Here is a 15,986-nt window from a genome sequence, read left to right on the forward strand (position 1 = left end):
TGATAGAGCGTATAAACATAGTATTGAAAAGAGTGTATTAGTAATGATGTGATTAGTTATGTTATGGTAGGATTACTTCTTATCTACTGTTTGGTTCAGTGTATTAAGGGTAATTCTGACATTAACCATGTTTATTCATGTATTAGTAGCTTTTGTATTACTCATGTCATGATTTACTATGTACCAGTTATATACCCTATAAGACCGATTAAAATGTATAACTAATACATGTATAGCTAAACATGGGTTGAAAATCCTCCCAAACAAATGATTAAATAATACCATGACTAATACATATATTACTTGTCCCCTAATACATCATATCAAACGACCCCTTACAATCCTCCATTTGTAAGCTTATACAGATAGGGGCTAAAGACTGCAACTCTTAGTCTAAGTTAGCAGCTTACAGCTTTTGTTGAACTCAATCTTCCTACTCTTACTGGGAAACATTAACGATGGGTGATGAGATGCTGGTTGTTAAGTCATTTGACACTTACTTTTATATTCAGCGTTCACTATATATGTGGTTTGTATGTGATCCAGCATCAAACAAGGAATAACAATTATTTGCTATATAATTGAATCTCAATACAGTAATGATTACCAATCCTGAATGTATAGCATCTCCTTTGCTTTAATGAAACAAGACGCAAGTATCAAAAACACACCTAAACTATTTCTTCTTCTTTTTTATAGTTTCATACCTAAATTATTGGGAGTGTGAGTTTAGGTATGAAACTCACACCTAAACTCAAAAAAAGGGATAGGTTTCTCAAACTAATAAGTGATAGTTTAGGTATGATACTCACTCTCAATAGTTTAGGTATGAGGGTCAAAAAAAGGAGATAGTTTAAGTATGCTTTTTAACCATTATCTCAAGAAACAATAATAAAGTAAGACAAAGAAGAAAGTGGGCTTAAAAATGCAGGAACAAGGTATTTGCAAAAGATATTGGCATCAATCGATGTCAAATCAGCTCTTTAACTCGAGTAATATCCTCCCCTTTTTTTGTTCGCGCAAGAGCAACATACTTCTCAGATGAATGATATTATATCCTATTGCCCCCAAAATATATAGCAAAATTACACAATGTAAATATTTGTCTGTACAACACAAAATCAACAAAACACAAGCACACAATTGGAACATGACAATAGCGTATCAAATGACCAGACCCTGCACTCTAGAATGATAGCATCAGTTATCTTTCAGAGCAAAATGTGTGGCTCCATCTAAACAATGAGAGAAGAAACAACAAGATATGTGGCTCCATGAGTAAATGAATGGATCTATTTTCCCAGTATCAAAATTATAAATGTGCAAACCAGCTAATTCCCATTCCTGTAAGCGACTTCAAGGACAACAAAAATCAATGCAAGCTAAGAAAGAAACATTCAGAGACACACTTGAGAACTGAAACAACCGATGCAACAACAATTGATCAGTCAAATCCTTTCTACGAACTTGAGAAATAAGAATCTCAAAGATACTGAGAAATAGTCTGTAAAATTTCTCACCTCTGCAGAGGATACAGTCATGCAATACTCTAAATCTGCCATCACCTTTTTGGTGTAATTTAAAACTTTTTAAACCAGTAAGCTGTAACAGAAAGGGAAAATACAAGTATAAAAATAAACTAATCATTTCAATAGGATGCTAGCAAAACAGATGATTAGCCAACCATAAAACAAATTAAATTGACTAACTTAAAGCAACATGAATAAGTCTGGCTTACACTTTGCAGGCAAGGTCCATTGAAAATGACAATAACACTGGCCTTTTCCAAGTTACTAAGAATCCATATGCAATCTGGTTCAGAATCAACCAAAACTGATACAAGAGCAATTACATATTTCCTTTTATCATAATTAACGATATATAACTGATACAGGTGCAGTTACATATTCAAATTCTGAGAACAAAGCATCTCATTGATATCAGCTGATTTGAATAAAATTTCCAGTAACTGAAGGAAAAAAGAATGGATTCCTACTCTGTAGACCTAGTAATAGTTTAATAGAATCTATTCTGTTGGTAATGATACTGTTGATCATGATCTGAATCTGGAGCGAAATTGTGTGATTCCAAGGAACTCCTGAGGCGCCAGCCCTCAGGTTCATTCAGGAACTGATTTGACTCTATATAACTCCGGAGACTCACAATCACTTTGACCAACTTTGCATCACCTCGATCTTTCAATGCAGTTAGAAAATCTCTAGCAATGATATCCAGCAGCTTTCTGAATTGTGTCTTATATCTTTTGTGTAGAGCAAAACCTGCCATCTGGTAACCAAGACATTTTCTTTTAAGTCCTACCCACATTTCATCAACTTAAGAGGAGCTAATAAAGAGCTTTTTCAACTTACTTCAAGAAAAGCCTGCAATGCAGCTGCGGTGTATAAATTTGCAGGGAAAACATTTAAGAATCTGGCTATCCATGCCCAACCTTCTCTGATGCCATGCAAGTTTTGGCAGCCGTCAACTTCAGTCTGCCATAAAATGCAGTTTACTACTAAATCAGTTACTATATGAAATGATTAAGGGAAAAAAAGCAATTCTGGTCCTTGAAATATTGTGAGAGTTTTGTCCTTGTACTATTGGCCTGAGCACATCTGACCTCCAATTAAACAAACTAAGCACTTTTAGTCCCATCGCCAAGTAAATTTAACAGGATTTCATTTTCAACTAAAGGAAACTAATTTGGGATTCTGTCATTTCCATCAAACCTCAGGCAAAAGAAGCTCTGCACCAAGAACTCCCTTAATAAAATTACTATACGTGAAATGCAGATATTAGTTTCGCTAAGCTCAACCAAATAGCTTTAATCATTTCTGGCAGCATACATCTCTGCTCATAACCTGTAGTATTGGTACTTAGTATTTAAAAAAAGGCATCTTTTGCCAAATATGTTTCCTGCTCTGATGAAGTTTGTTGTGTTTGTGGCCAATGATTCAGATAATAAACTTACTAGAATCATTTGGAATATTGTTGTTTAACTGGAGGATTTCAATTGAAACGGTCGTCGGGGTCGTGCCCTAGTTTGGGTGTCAGGGTCGGGTCCTAGATCGATTATCCGGTCAGAAATTATTTTCCTAAAGAATATTTTCTAGTCTCAAGCGAAGATATTTTCTAGGAAGTGTTTTTCATTCACCAACCAAACATTAAAAAATATTTTCTACTCATCAACCAAACACGAGAAAATAAGTTAGAAATCCGCTTATTTTCCAAGAAAACATTTTCCATGAAAAACATTTTCCTTCATACCGAACACACCCTAAGAGATGATGGGCACGAATTATGATTATTATATGTATATTTGGTATTCCCTTTATTATCAAGTTGAAAGTATCGATGCGTAGAAACTGCTGATATCGCTGCTGACTGAAGTAGGAAGAATGGCTAAGTTGTTAAAGAAACTACAGAACTCAAATATGCCCATTAGCGACAATAAAAAAATATATGTCCGTTAGTAGAAGACAACATTTGTTAGTTCTAATAAGTGACTGGACTAAAATAGCACATTTTGTTTCATTGGCCAGATATGCTTCACACAAATAATCCAGGGCCTAATACCGGAATAAAGCAATAACTTAGACCAAAACCCCTATTTTCCCAAAAGGAGTAAGATACATGCGAGCGTCAGCAACATAAGCATTGAGGATTTCTTGAGGATAAAGTAACAAATGTCTAAGCAACTGACCTGAACAAGAGCACCGTATAATTTCATGCATGCACTTAAGCGATCCACATAACTATCAGTACTTTCTATCTTCCCATCTTCCTCTGCATAGCCAATAGCTTTGTAATAAGCTTCTTTGGTCTGGAAGGCTGCCTGAAGTGAAAGAACAAATCAAAGTTATTTACGTGGAGGTAGCAAAATATGATGTGAACCATGGGATGAAGAAATTAACTAATGTCTGAGACGAGATCTGTTTTCAGCACTTACAGAAAGCGAAATCATGCTCCAAGACAATCAAGTAAGAAAAATCCCAGAAAGGACAAAATAGTGGGATGTGTTGATGTCAAACAGGTAATACTAAGGTAAATACCAAGGTTGATTACCTCTAAGTAAATAATGTACTTAGGAACTGTGTAAATGCAAACTTTGTTCAACTCAGCTATGAGAATTTCCATGGCAAGAGGGACCTGTGATGAAAAGCAAACCAATACGTAAGGATGGTAATCTATACATTAGTTAGTACTTTCTGATCCGCATTCGCGATCTGTTTTCAAACACTAAGTTCTCTGTCCTAAATTAAACATTTTTATGTTGTTTAACATTCCTAGAGGCCTTCCCACAGAATCAATACAACCTCTCAATTCCCTTCGGCTTTTTTAAATAAGTAAAGGCATTTTCTTAATAAAGGTTCAGTACGAAGCTAGTACCAAGACAGAGTACAGCATCCAAATATCCTTCGGCTAGAAATTTCTGACTTCTATTTTAAATTCGAAAATATTCCCCTGTATTTTCCGCAATTCACCTTTTGAGCTCAGGTATGAATATTGTGTTTGGATAGAAAAGAATTTTTGTTTTTAGTGGTTTTAGGAAATATAACTTCCGGGTTTGAGTTTGGATATGTGTTTTGGTAAAAGAAATCATCAAATTCCTAAGGGATCGTTTGGTACGAGGGATTGGGGGATAACTAATCCTGGGATTAATTTTAGGATGAGTTTATCCCAATGTTTGGTTGGGATAAAATTGCGGGATAACTTAAACCGGGATTAATTATCCCAGGATTGTAGTATTATTTTTATCCCATATTGAGGGTGGGATTACAATCCTGAAATGACTAATCCCGGGATAACTTGTTCCCCAACCAAATAAGCCCCAAGAGGTTTTGAACTTCAAGTGGGTGAAAATTACAATCCCCTTGAAAAAATTGTGGAATAAAAAAAGAAACAGAGCTTTAAGTGCAAACAGGAGAATGTGACAGCAATTAACCAATCACTGTACTAGAAGGGCAGTTTGCTTGACAATTCGTGGCCCCAATTTGTTTTGGTTCAGGAGAACATTGTTTAATGTAGAAAGTTATTATGAAAAAAAAGCACCCACAATGTGAAGTCAAAATATGATATTCAATCTAGGATTGAGGCAACACTGGTTTTCGAGGGAGCACGTTGGTATTTCACTCCTTGCTAATGAAGGAAGAAAAAAACTTTTATTGCTTTCTTTGCAGTTATTGACGTCAACCTCCTACTTGTAAGACAAGAACTATCATGGGCCTATAATAGCAAGAAGACAAAGAACAATAACATAATTACCTTTGATGTAACATGGACAATTACACGACCATAAGCATAGACTGCACTGTTAAAGCTTCCTGTAGGTTTCACACACAGGGACACCACCTATAAAAGTGAAAACCAGAATCACAGTAAATACCATATGTTTTACACAAAGCTCCAATAGTAGAATATATTCAATATACACAACTCAACTGCTACATCAAGAACCCACAATTTTCTACAAGCATAAGCACATGCTAACCACAAATCCCCACCAAAATCCCTCGGCCCCTCCCGAAAAGAGGGAAAAAAAATGAAAAAGAAGTAAAAACATCACAAGAGACACCAAAAGACGAAACCCCAGTTAAAGAACTACTTCAGGATTTTACCTTCTGCGCGAACATTGCAATGCTGATGGATTGTGGACATGTTGAACCACTAATTAGCTTAATTAATTCATCTGCTTTCACTCTGCATAGGGAAAAGTAGTATATACGTATCAAAGAGCAATATATAGCTTCTACCTCTTTGAAGTTTATTCCCAAAAATGGTTTGAAAATGCCCGTCAAAGCAACAAAAAGTGTGACTTAAATATGGAAGATAGATATTGATTTTTTAAAAAAATTAAAATCTTAGGAGATAGGGTTAATAATCCAAGGAATAGGTATCCAGATACCTGACATTTTCTTTTGAACCAGTGATAGTTCTGATTCGTCTGGCTATTTCCATTTCAAACTTTCGGTAAGCCTGTTAAGAACAGAGAATTTGTGTTATGAACTGTAGAATATCAGAAATTACTTAACCCAAATTAACATCCTTAGGATCATAAATAGAAGTCCAGCCCATAGCTCTGCACACTAGGATGGAACATACTATTTCAACACATCAAGCAACAGAAAAATGCATCTGATCACATTCCAACTAAAGAAGCAAGTTTTTGAACGTCACACTCAAAAAACAAATTGCCAAAATTAAACAGCATTAATCAAACACATCAAGTAAAAACATGACACATCTAGTAACGTTTCAATCAATCTCTAGAAAGAAGGTCTTCCACAGACCTAGAAGAGTGAGAACCAATTAGAAACAACTTCTCGACAATGAGTTCAGAGTGGATGCACGTGGGAGGAGGTGAACAATGGAGGATAGAGGTCTCCAAAACCTACAGTGACCAGCACACCATTATTTCTCTTTGTTTTGTTATTTCAGCTATATGAAGATTCAAATGCACTTGTCAAAATGTCTCAATTAGTTTCCCAAACATGCAAGGATCGCATAATTAAATGTAAGAAGTTCTAAGAACTTGGACCAACCAGTCCCAGAGCACAATTGGATTGGTTAATGATTATGTTAGCAGGGAAGAGTTAACTTTCAAAGTGAATACTTTCTCTGTTACATCATACATGAAATGTGACACTACTTCACTGACCATGGAGTTTAAGATGTTAATTTGACTTTTTCTTTAGACAAATATTAGGAGTTGTGAAAGAAAATATAAAACCAGTTGTTGAAAAGTTAGTCGGATATAGCAAATCACATCCATGTAATTCTATTAGTTAAATGGTTTTTAAAATTGTGAAAGTAGAATAGAGTAACATTATTAATAGAATGGTGTCACATATTTTGGGATATCCCATAAGGGAGAATACAAAAGAGATTAGTATAGAGGGCCTTTTTGACTAGTACACTTTGTTGATGCCCAACTGTTTAGGAACCCCCATTCGCAAGCCTCTGCAAAGAACACTTCACTTTATGCAGCAAGAAGCATAATAGTCCAATAAATCTGGATGAAATTTCAAATATTGACTTGCAAGGTTACCTTGTTTGAACCCAATCCCAGTGCTTCATTCTGCGCACCTATTTCATTGTAAACGGCTAATCTTTTCTCCTCCAGTTTTTGAGCATTTTCTGTCACCCTGATTGTATTTCCTGCTTATTGGAAATTGCAAAGTTGAAATCAAGGCATAGATTTACAAGCACTAGAAACAGAAAGAAAAACAACAGTGCATGTTTCATCTTGGCAGTTAGAGGTTAGGGTACCATACACTATCTGTTAAAGGATATAATCCAGTTGACTCTACAAGTAGTAAAAGTTTTGCCAATAACTTTTTATAGTAGACTGGTGAAAAAGCCCAAAATAGTCCCTTAAATTTAGGGTAGATCTAATTTGGTCCTTTATATATAACACTCTCAAGAGACACTACCAGAAAAGATAACACCCAAAGGCCAAGGCTAAAAGAAATAAAGAATTAATATGACTAATGGAACTAATGGGAAAGAGACAACACTGTAAAGGGACATCCCTTTCTAGAAGCCCAGGGTTAGAAAAAAGCCGCAGGTATTAGCTCGTGCTCCGTGCTATCTAACCAAAAGATATCTATTCTAAACACAGCATATGTATTAGCAAATTATGACTTATGACGAGTGCATGCATACTTAATCTTTTGTTTCAGTATTAGTAATACTTGTGTTTGATAAAGGTAAAGATAGATTGATATTACTAATATTATTATTATTATTATTATTATTATTATTATTATTATTTTGATGAAGTAATTGTTATATTGATTGTCATCAAGAAGATGCTGAAAACAGTACAGAGAAATTAGGGGAAGGTCCTAGATACAAAATCTACAGATGGAGCATTGAGCCATTCCCTAAATGAGCAAAAAATCTGGCTGTTAAGCCAAAGACATGGAGCTAATGAAATCTACAAGAGGAATAACATTAGTTACAGAGGTTAAACAGCTCCAGCTGAAAAGAAACATCAAACAAAGAGAGAGACGAACTCTTACCTAATCAAATTTGAATGCACAGATACTCGATTCCAAGAGGAGGAGACTATTGAAGCTGACTTCTTGATATTTCTTTCATTAAAGGTGTTTTTTTAATTTTTGTCTATATAAGATCAAGTCAAAATATGTGTTAGTGTACATGTTACACATCCAACACATATATGGCCATCAATGTTTTACTTTATCTTTTTCTCATCCTTCACTTAAGTTTTTTTGGACTACTCTTTTGTTTTTGATTCAGTTTTTGTCCATATTGATCTCAGAAGGAGCGCCCTCTATCAGTCTCTCCGTTTTCTCTTTTTCTTCTGTGGCCATACTGGTAAAAAGAAATCTTTTTTTTTGGATACTTTTAAGCTAGACTACACCTATGAAAATAAAGGAAGTCCATTTTATTCAGTCAGCAGTAGCAATTACAGAACACTATCCAGAATAAAGATTGACATTTTCTCTTATGAGATGATATAACAGAAAGGAAGGCAAGGTCAGTGAAATGATATCTCTGTATTCATGTTTCTCCCTTTGAACAGATCAATAGACTTGCTGACGAACAATACAAACGATCTCTGCTTCATCATGCACTCAATCGACATTGGTTCTCATGAACTGGCAAAAATGTAATTGCATGGCCCTTGGCCACAAAGAAGTTGTACAGCTTCAAGGCGACTTGTGAAATGCCACTGGTTCGTCAGAAACGTATATTTGTTTTTTTGAGAATGTTCATCAGACACGTATATACTGATCAGTCACCTGCTTATAATGTCCAAAAGCATGGGTGTGAACAGTTGAGACGGACAATCCCAGGTAAGAACATTTCATGAGTATATTTTCTGTACTGTTTCTTGGACTTTTATTTTCATAGTTACTCTTTTCCATTAGCCTAATTCCCAGCTTTTAAATTCAGTTCTCTTTTCCATCAGTGAATAGCCTCCAATCAAGCCCTGGATCGCAAGTTCTCATTTTCTACAAAGTTAAAGGACTATTTATGTCCAACTCTATATATAAGGGATCAAAATTAATTTACCCATATGGCTTATAGTTAAAGCACTGATTAGGTTTCTCCTCTCAGATTATGCATAGAGCATTTTGTTTAAGTAATTATTTATTTGAAATGATTGAGAAAAAATAAAAAGACGAAGAGTAGGAGGACGGTCAAATACCTGTTGAATGTTTCTGCCCATCAGATATGGGTCTCACAGGCTGACTAGTGACATCCCTTGAAACCTTGCTAGCCTCCGGAGAAGCAGTCGTCACTGACTCAGATGACTTCTTCACGGACGCAGCTGCAGCTTCTTTTACTGCTTTCCTCTCAGCTTCCAGCGCGGCAGCTTTTTCCTTCTCAACTCTTTCAGCTTCCAGCCTAGCCTGCACCTGATGGAATGGAACTTATCATTACCCAAAAGGAGAAAATTCAATTACAAAACTGCTTTAGTTCTTTCCAGAATCATTAAAAACAAGTGGGAGTTAATAGTTCAGATAACTGCATTAGGCAACAGATGCAGCATGAGGGGAGACAAATAAGCAGCCAGACTATACAAGAAAGCCAGGGATGCTAGAACCAGGGGAATGTGAGCATTAGCAATTACAGCAGTATGCCACGAGAAAAAAAACAATATCAATAAGTACTAAGTTATTAAATCAACAGAAGCACTATTACTTTCTCATTTAGTGATGATTCTCACAAATATTTAACTTTGTAAAATCTCAAGAAATCACGAGACGGCAGGTGACAGAAATGCAATTGGATAATACGTAAAAACACAAACCTTGGTTTCTGCTCTAATTCTTTCTTGCCGGGCTTTTTCGTCTTGAAGAGCTTTTTCTTTCCTCTTGGCCTCTTCACGAGCTGCATCATCTCTTATTCTCCTTTCTTCAATTTGGGATCTGTGTTCGTGATCCCTTTGTACCGTAGTTAGGTGATCATCAAGTGCTTCTGCACTATACTAATACAATTAAGTCAAAAGTACATCCCCACTAAACTTAAAATGCAAGAACATGTAAATGGTGATTTAACTTCAAACTCTGAGCACTCCTAAGGAGTATAGAGTGACAAGAAACATAAAAAAAAGTTAATGTTTATCGGTCAAAAAATATCATATTGAGAGTGCATTCCTCAACTGCTAACAAGGGTGTGGTGCATGTAGTTTGTATCAAAAATAACCACTTGCAATCAAAGTGACATGCTTACTGTAAGTGCCCTCTTTATATAGAAACTCGGCTCGCTGGCCATACCCCTGTATCTGTTTTACACCTTCATGTGTAATTTTCATGTCAACAAGAAAAGATGAACGCACTCACTTTCATTTCCCACCTAAACCACATTATTCCTGTGGTTCAAGATTAATTGTCAATCTATCATCCTTCATTATTCCTGTGGTTCAAGATTAATTGTCAATCTATCATCCTTCATTGAATTATTTGTAAGTGAATTCTTTACGAACCAGCTTATATTTAAAATAATTCGGATTTGTTTGGCATGTCTTCAGCAGCCTTTTGTATTTTAAAAAAAAATGCATTACGTCCATTGGTACTAATTGCTAGAGCAAAGGCTGAAGTGAAATCCACAGTATGGATAAAACAAATATTCTGATTTTAGTGGCCAGATAGTGAAATAGACAAATTTTCCATCAGTTCCAGCAGACCACCTTTTGTAGTCTGCCAAGCTTCCTGCTTAAGCATCTATTAGCATTGAATTAAACCCACTGAGAAACATCTACCTTATACATCATTGAACAATGAGAAAAATGTTTAACCATGATGAATAAAACTTAATGCAGAAACAAGCTTTTACTTGCAAAATAAGAATAATACACCTTACATTTTACGCTGGTACTGCATGTCGAATTTTCTGTTCATTTCCCTTTGAGCTTCAGTGTTTCTCTCAACTCGTTCTAGTGTGGAGGCAAGCTTCTCACTTTCATCCGTCAACTCAGCTTCAAGTGCTGATAGTTGATCTCTCATTTCCTCCTGTTGTAAGATAGCAATAGAAAGAGATTGGGTTTAATATTTCTTTTTTCCCAAGTGAAGCAAGGCTGGGGCATGGTCAGAGAAAGTTAACGAAGCATATAACTTAAGTTACCAACCGCAATAGTAAGTTGATGGTCATGAGCTAACTCAGATAAAGCACTTTCCACTAATCCCACTTTATCCATTAGATCATGTTGAAGTTCAATGTTTAGGCCTTCTTCAGATTGGTCGCTATCACTGAAACAACGTGAAAAATGCTGCATTAAGCATTAATCAAGAATAAATAAAACACACTTGCAATGCGGTGGCTTATGACTTGCTGTACAACATGAAGTCCATGAATTTAAGGAACTATAGGACTAAATGTAAGTTTTTTGCTGGAAGAAATAAGATGCACATCCATTCATGGATGTAATTTATTTTAAAAAAACATTATGAGGAACCTATCAAAACAAAAAGAACTTTATGAGGTAATATGAAGTGTGCACCACCACTGCCAAACACACCTCTCCTCCTGATTGGATGAGTATGCCCTAACTGTTGGCTCAATAAGTAACTGCTATAAACATGTAGCGGCTTCAACAGGCATATGGCCAAGTAACTGTGAGACGTGTAACATGGGTAAGGGCATTCATGCAGCATAATTTACACCTTGTTTCTCTGTTTCAATCGACATCCTCTCATTCTTACACTCTATAATATTTGTAATTATTGAGTAGTTACCTCAGATAGATTTCGTCACAGGCAAACCGTTTTCCTCCCATAAGTAAATGATCACCAACTTCATGCTTAGTATCTCTGTCCATATCCTCCACGTCATCATCAGACACTTGCATAACAAAGCCTCTCCGAGAATTATCCTTTGAAGCCGAGAGTTGTCTGAGCAAAGACAGATTAGAACAAAGTACAGAACATTTGCTTTCCAGATGAAACAAAGAAGCTTGAGGTGATTTTCACTAAGAAATCTCATTACAAGTACATACCGCGATTCTGTTTTCGTAAAAGGTATTGGAAATTTTGATGATGCATTGAGCTTCTTCTCAATCGAATTGAGCTCAACCAATAAAACATCAAAGGTCCAATCAGGATTTGGATCCAGGGTGACTCCATCAACATTAGGCAACGAAAATTGCAGTTTAACAGCACCCCTGTGAAAAATAACCATAACCATAAATCAGGATAAACCAAACAATTACTTAAAATATTGTAGTTCCAGAAATTTCCATAAGCTTCTTATAATGAATGAAAACTGAAATATGAATTGTTATCACTAAAATTATGAGAAGGTATCTTGTGTAACATATGAAGTCACATGAATCAACACCTCCCTCACAAAAAAAAGAATAAAATAGCATCAACATTTTCGTAGAGTATTACAAACAGAAAAGAGAAGAAAAAATTGAGTACAGGAAGAAAGTAACTTACATTATTCTTTTCCTGCCTTAAGAACACCTTTGAATAAAGTTGTTGTTTCCAACGCGGGCTTCACACACTTGAGTCTTGAAATTAAAATATAATTAATTACCTGTTACAATTGAAAAGGCCAAAGTTACAAACAGAAAATGTAAAGATCATAATAGGAACACCCATAAGGGGAATCTGAAAACTAAACCCTAATAAGTAATACAGACTAGAGCATGGATTGAGGGCCTTAAAAAGGAATAAGGAGGCACTGATTTCGAATAAGAGTTTCCAACAACAACCAGGGGTGGCTCAACGTAATCGGAGGCCTAAAGCGAAATTTTAATTAGAGGCCTAAAATTTAAATAAACTTCACATGCATTTATTTAAAATTTATTTTTCTTATATTTTTAAATGCAAAGTATTACTTAATATTTTTTTTATATATAAATGATTTATTCGATTTCTTTTTCAATTATTAGTTTTAAATAAGATTTATTAATTCAACATTGAAAATACAATTTTACTCGGGCAATCATTATATGAATTGTTAACATAGTTCTACAAGTAATAAGTTGACAAATTTCAAATAAGTATAAGAGTTAGAACCATAGCTTTGATGAAGTTGATAATTTGGTTACCCCACATTTTACTATGGTTGTTGTAATGCTTGAAAATCTAAGAAGAAATGGAAAAAAGAATTTACAATTCACTTTGTTAAACACTTTTCGACTATTAATTGATATTTTTGACAGAATATTACTCTAACTTATCAAAAATTTAAAGAAGAGAGTGTAAAAGGAGTTAAAAAGAATTAAGTAATGTGAGTATTAGTGGAGAGAGTGTAAGAAATAAAACAATATTTTCTTGATTTCTTCTATTTGAATGAGGTTGAAGAAAATAAAATAATAATTTTAAATTTATACTTTTTATCATAAATAATCAATATTTTTTCTATAAAAAATTAACACATAATTTATTTTTGGTAAAAAATTGAGGCCCCCTAAAATTGGGGGCCTAAGGCCAATGCCTTATTAAAGTATGCATAGAGCTGGCCCTGACAACAACATAACCAATGTAATCCCACAAGTGGGGTCTACAAAGGGTGGTGTGTACACAGCCTTAGTAGTAATATTGGGAGGAGCTTAAGAAGGAATAAGGAGGCATTGATTTCGAATAAGAGTTTCCAACAACAAGATACCAGTGTAATCTCACAAGGGTGGTGTGTACGCAGCCTTACCTCTACCTTCACAAGGTAGAGAGGTTGTTTCCGATAGACCCTCGGTTCAAGTAAAGCATATTAAAATCAAGCATGCAAAGAAAATACAATAGTGAAGACCCATGCTAAAAATAAAGGAAAGGAGACCAGTAACAACAACAAACAATACGGTAACCAAAGCAAAGATAAGTCACCAGTCCACAGCTAGGTAGCTACTTTTTTTTTGGTAAAGTAATCAAATCATATTAGAAAAGCATCAAGAAGATGCAAAATTACAAGAGAACAAAAGAAGCTGCTTCAAACAAAACATGAAGCAAACTTAGGCTTAAACCTGTGAAACAGCCAAAAGATTCCCTGAATATTCTACTAAGCTAAAGATAGGGAGCTAACAAAATCCAAAAAAGTTATCCACATTGTATACTGGGGAAAGAAAGTGCCAACTAAATTTGGTGTTTAATGCTCCTTCTACATTTCAAGCTACAATGAATTCCATTTTTCGGCCGTTACTTCGTCATTGTGTTTTAGTGTTCTTTGACGATATTCTGGTTTACAGTCAGACTTGGGGACATCATTTGCAGCACTTAACTCAGGTTCTTCAGATTCTTCGTGAGCACAAATTGGTGGCTAAACATTCTAAATGCTTATTTGGGCATCATCAAGTTGAATATCTCGGTCATGTCATTTCCAGCAAGGGTTTCGCAGTTGACCTTTCTAAAATATCAGCTATTCAGCAGTGGCCAGTTCCAAGAAATGTTAAGAGGGTACGGAGTTTCTTAGGGCCCGCTGGTTATTATAGGCGTTTCATTAAGCATTATGCCACAATTGCTAGTCCTTTGATTGATTTACTAAAAAAAAAGCCTTTCAAGTGGGGAGATGCCGCACAACTGACATGTGAGACTTTGAAGGACAAGCTAAGTTGCACTCCAGTCTTAACTTCACACAAGAATTTCACGTCGAGACTGAAGCTTCTGGTGTCAGTGTAGGGGCTGTCTTATCCCAGAGAGGCCATCCAATCGCATTTTATAGCCAGAAGTTGTGTCCTAGAATGCAAAAGGATTCGACCTACCATTGCGAGATGTATGCCATTACTCAAGCAGTTGGTAAATGGAGGCAATATTTACTAGGACAGAGTTTCACAATTATTACTAACCAACAACCACTCAAAAATCTGAAGGATCAAGTTATTTAGTAGCCTGAGCAACAACAATGGTTAGGGAAGTTGGTTGGGTTTGATTTTCATATTGTGTATCGCCCTAGGAAGCTTAACAAAGCCGTTGATTGCACTTTCTCGACCAGTTGAGGGGACTATAAATGCCTTACATATTCAAACTTTTGACTGAATTGATGAAATTTGAATGCCCGCCCAATCCCATACTGAAATGTTTACCATTAAGCATGGCATTGAGCACCAAACTGCTACCTCTATTATGTCCTTTGAGAAAGGTTATTATTTTTCAAAGGAAGACTGGTTATCCCATCTGATTCCCCGGTATGCATCCGTCTATTAAAAGAATTTCATTCTTCCCCTATTGGTGAGCACGCTGGGATCGCTCGTACTTTTTGTTGTCTCTCATCTAATTTTTATTGGCACCATATGCGGCGAGATGTGCAAGCTTTTGTGATTGCTTGCCAAGTGTGTCAACAAATGAAGGATATGAATTGCAGCCCTGCAGGCATGCTGCAACCACTGCCCATACCCAATGTGGTGTTTGAGGAAATCGCTATGGACTAATCACTTGCCTTCCGAGTTCTAAGGGGAAGGCCACAATCATGACTGTTGTACACCGCTTGTCAAAATATGGGCATTTTATTCCATTGACATCCACGTTCACAACACATTATGTTGCCTTAACCATTGTTGTTAATATCATTAAACTACATGGACCTCCGCGAGTTATAGTAACTGACAGGGATCCGAGATTTCTTCACTCTATTTGACAGGAATTTAATCGACTCCAGGGCACCTCTCTGGCTATGAGTACAACATATTACCCGCAAACTGATGGCCAATCCGAAGACCTGAACAAGTGCATTGAACAGTATATGAGGTGTTTTGTTTCGGAGAGTCCTCACGAGTGGGTACCAATGCTACCTTGGGCTGAATTTTGGTACAACACTACCTTTTATTCGTTTGCTGAAGTGACACCTTCATAGGCATTGTATGGGCGTGAGCCTCCTACTATTTCTCGTTATGTGTCGGGCAGTGCTGGAGATGATTTAATCGAGAAGTACATGTTGAAGAGAGATGACGTTTTGGTGCTACTTAAGAACAACTTGTCCAAGGCTCAAACATGTATGAAATTATATGTTGATGCTCGTCGAACGGATTTGCAGTTGGAAGTTGGGGATTGGGCATTTGTGAAGCTCAAGCCTTACAG

At 36.0% G+C, this 15,986-nt stretch overlaps 1 protein-coding gene across 2 annotated transcripts; it reads right to left on the reverse strand.

Annotated features, from left to right (window-relative positions):
- Positions 1-1,720: 1,720 nt before the first annotated feature.
- LOC125814894 (mRNA export factor GLE1) lies at positions 1,721-12,508 on the reverse strand. Of its 2 annotated transcripts, none has more exons than XM_049494353.1 (15): positions 12,414-12,508; positions 11,972-12,136; positions 11,712-11,867; positions 11,105-11,225; positions 10,840-10,988; positions 9,788-9,959; positions 9,182-9,386; positions 7,049-7,158; positions 5,906-5,976; positions 5,619-5,700; positions 5,266-5,352; positions 4,066-4,149; positions 3,704-3,835; positions 2,370-2,492; positions 1,721-2,286 (listed from the first exon to the last, which is right to left on the reverse strand). In XM_049494353.1, coding segments are annotated over exons 1-15 (1,929 nt in total). In that variant the 5' UTR covers positions 12,416-12,508; the 3' UTR covers positions 1,721-2,016. The 2 variants fall into 2 exon arrangements, with proteins under 2 accessions (XP_049350310.1, XP_049350303.1); XM_049494346.1 differs by having other exon boundaries at positions 9,182-9,392.
- Positions 12,509-15,986: the final 3,478 nt, after the last annotated feature.

The sequence above is a fragment of the Solanum verrucosum genome, unplaced genomic scaffold (genome assembly GCF_900185275.1).
Source record: "Solanum verrucosum unplaced genomic scaffold, falcon-dt-bn FXZP01000085.1, whole genome shotgun sequence".
Classification (NCBI taxonomy): domain Eukaryota; kingdom Viridiplantae; phylum Streptophyta; class Magnoliopsida; order Solanales; family Solanaceae; genus Solanum; species Solanum verrucosum.

Coding starts and splice junctions, on each gene's coding strand:
- LOC125814894 (XM_049494346.1), bottom strand. Junction 5,977..7,048: donor TGGGATTGGGTTCAAACAAG/GTAACCTTGCAA, acceptor TGTTCTTAACAG/GCTTACCGAAAGTTTGAAAT. Junction 2,493..3,703: donor TATACGGTGCTCTTGTTCAG/GTCAGTTGCTTA, acceptor ATTTTATGGCAG/ACTGAAGTTGACGGCTGCCA.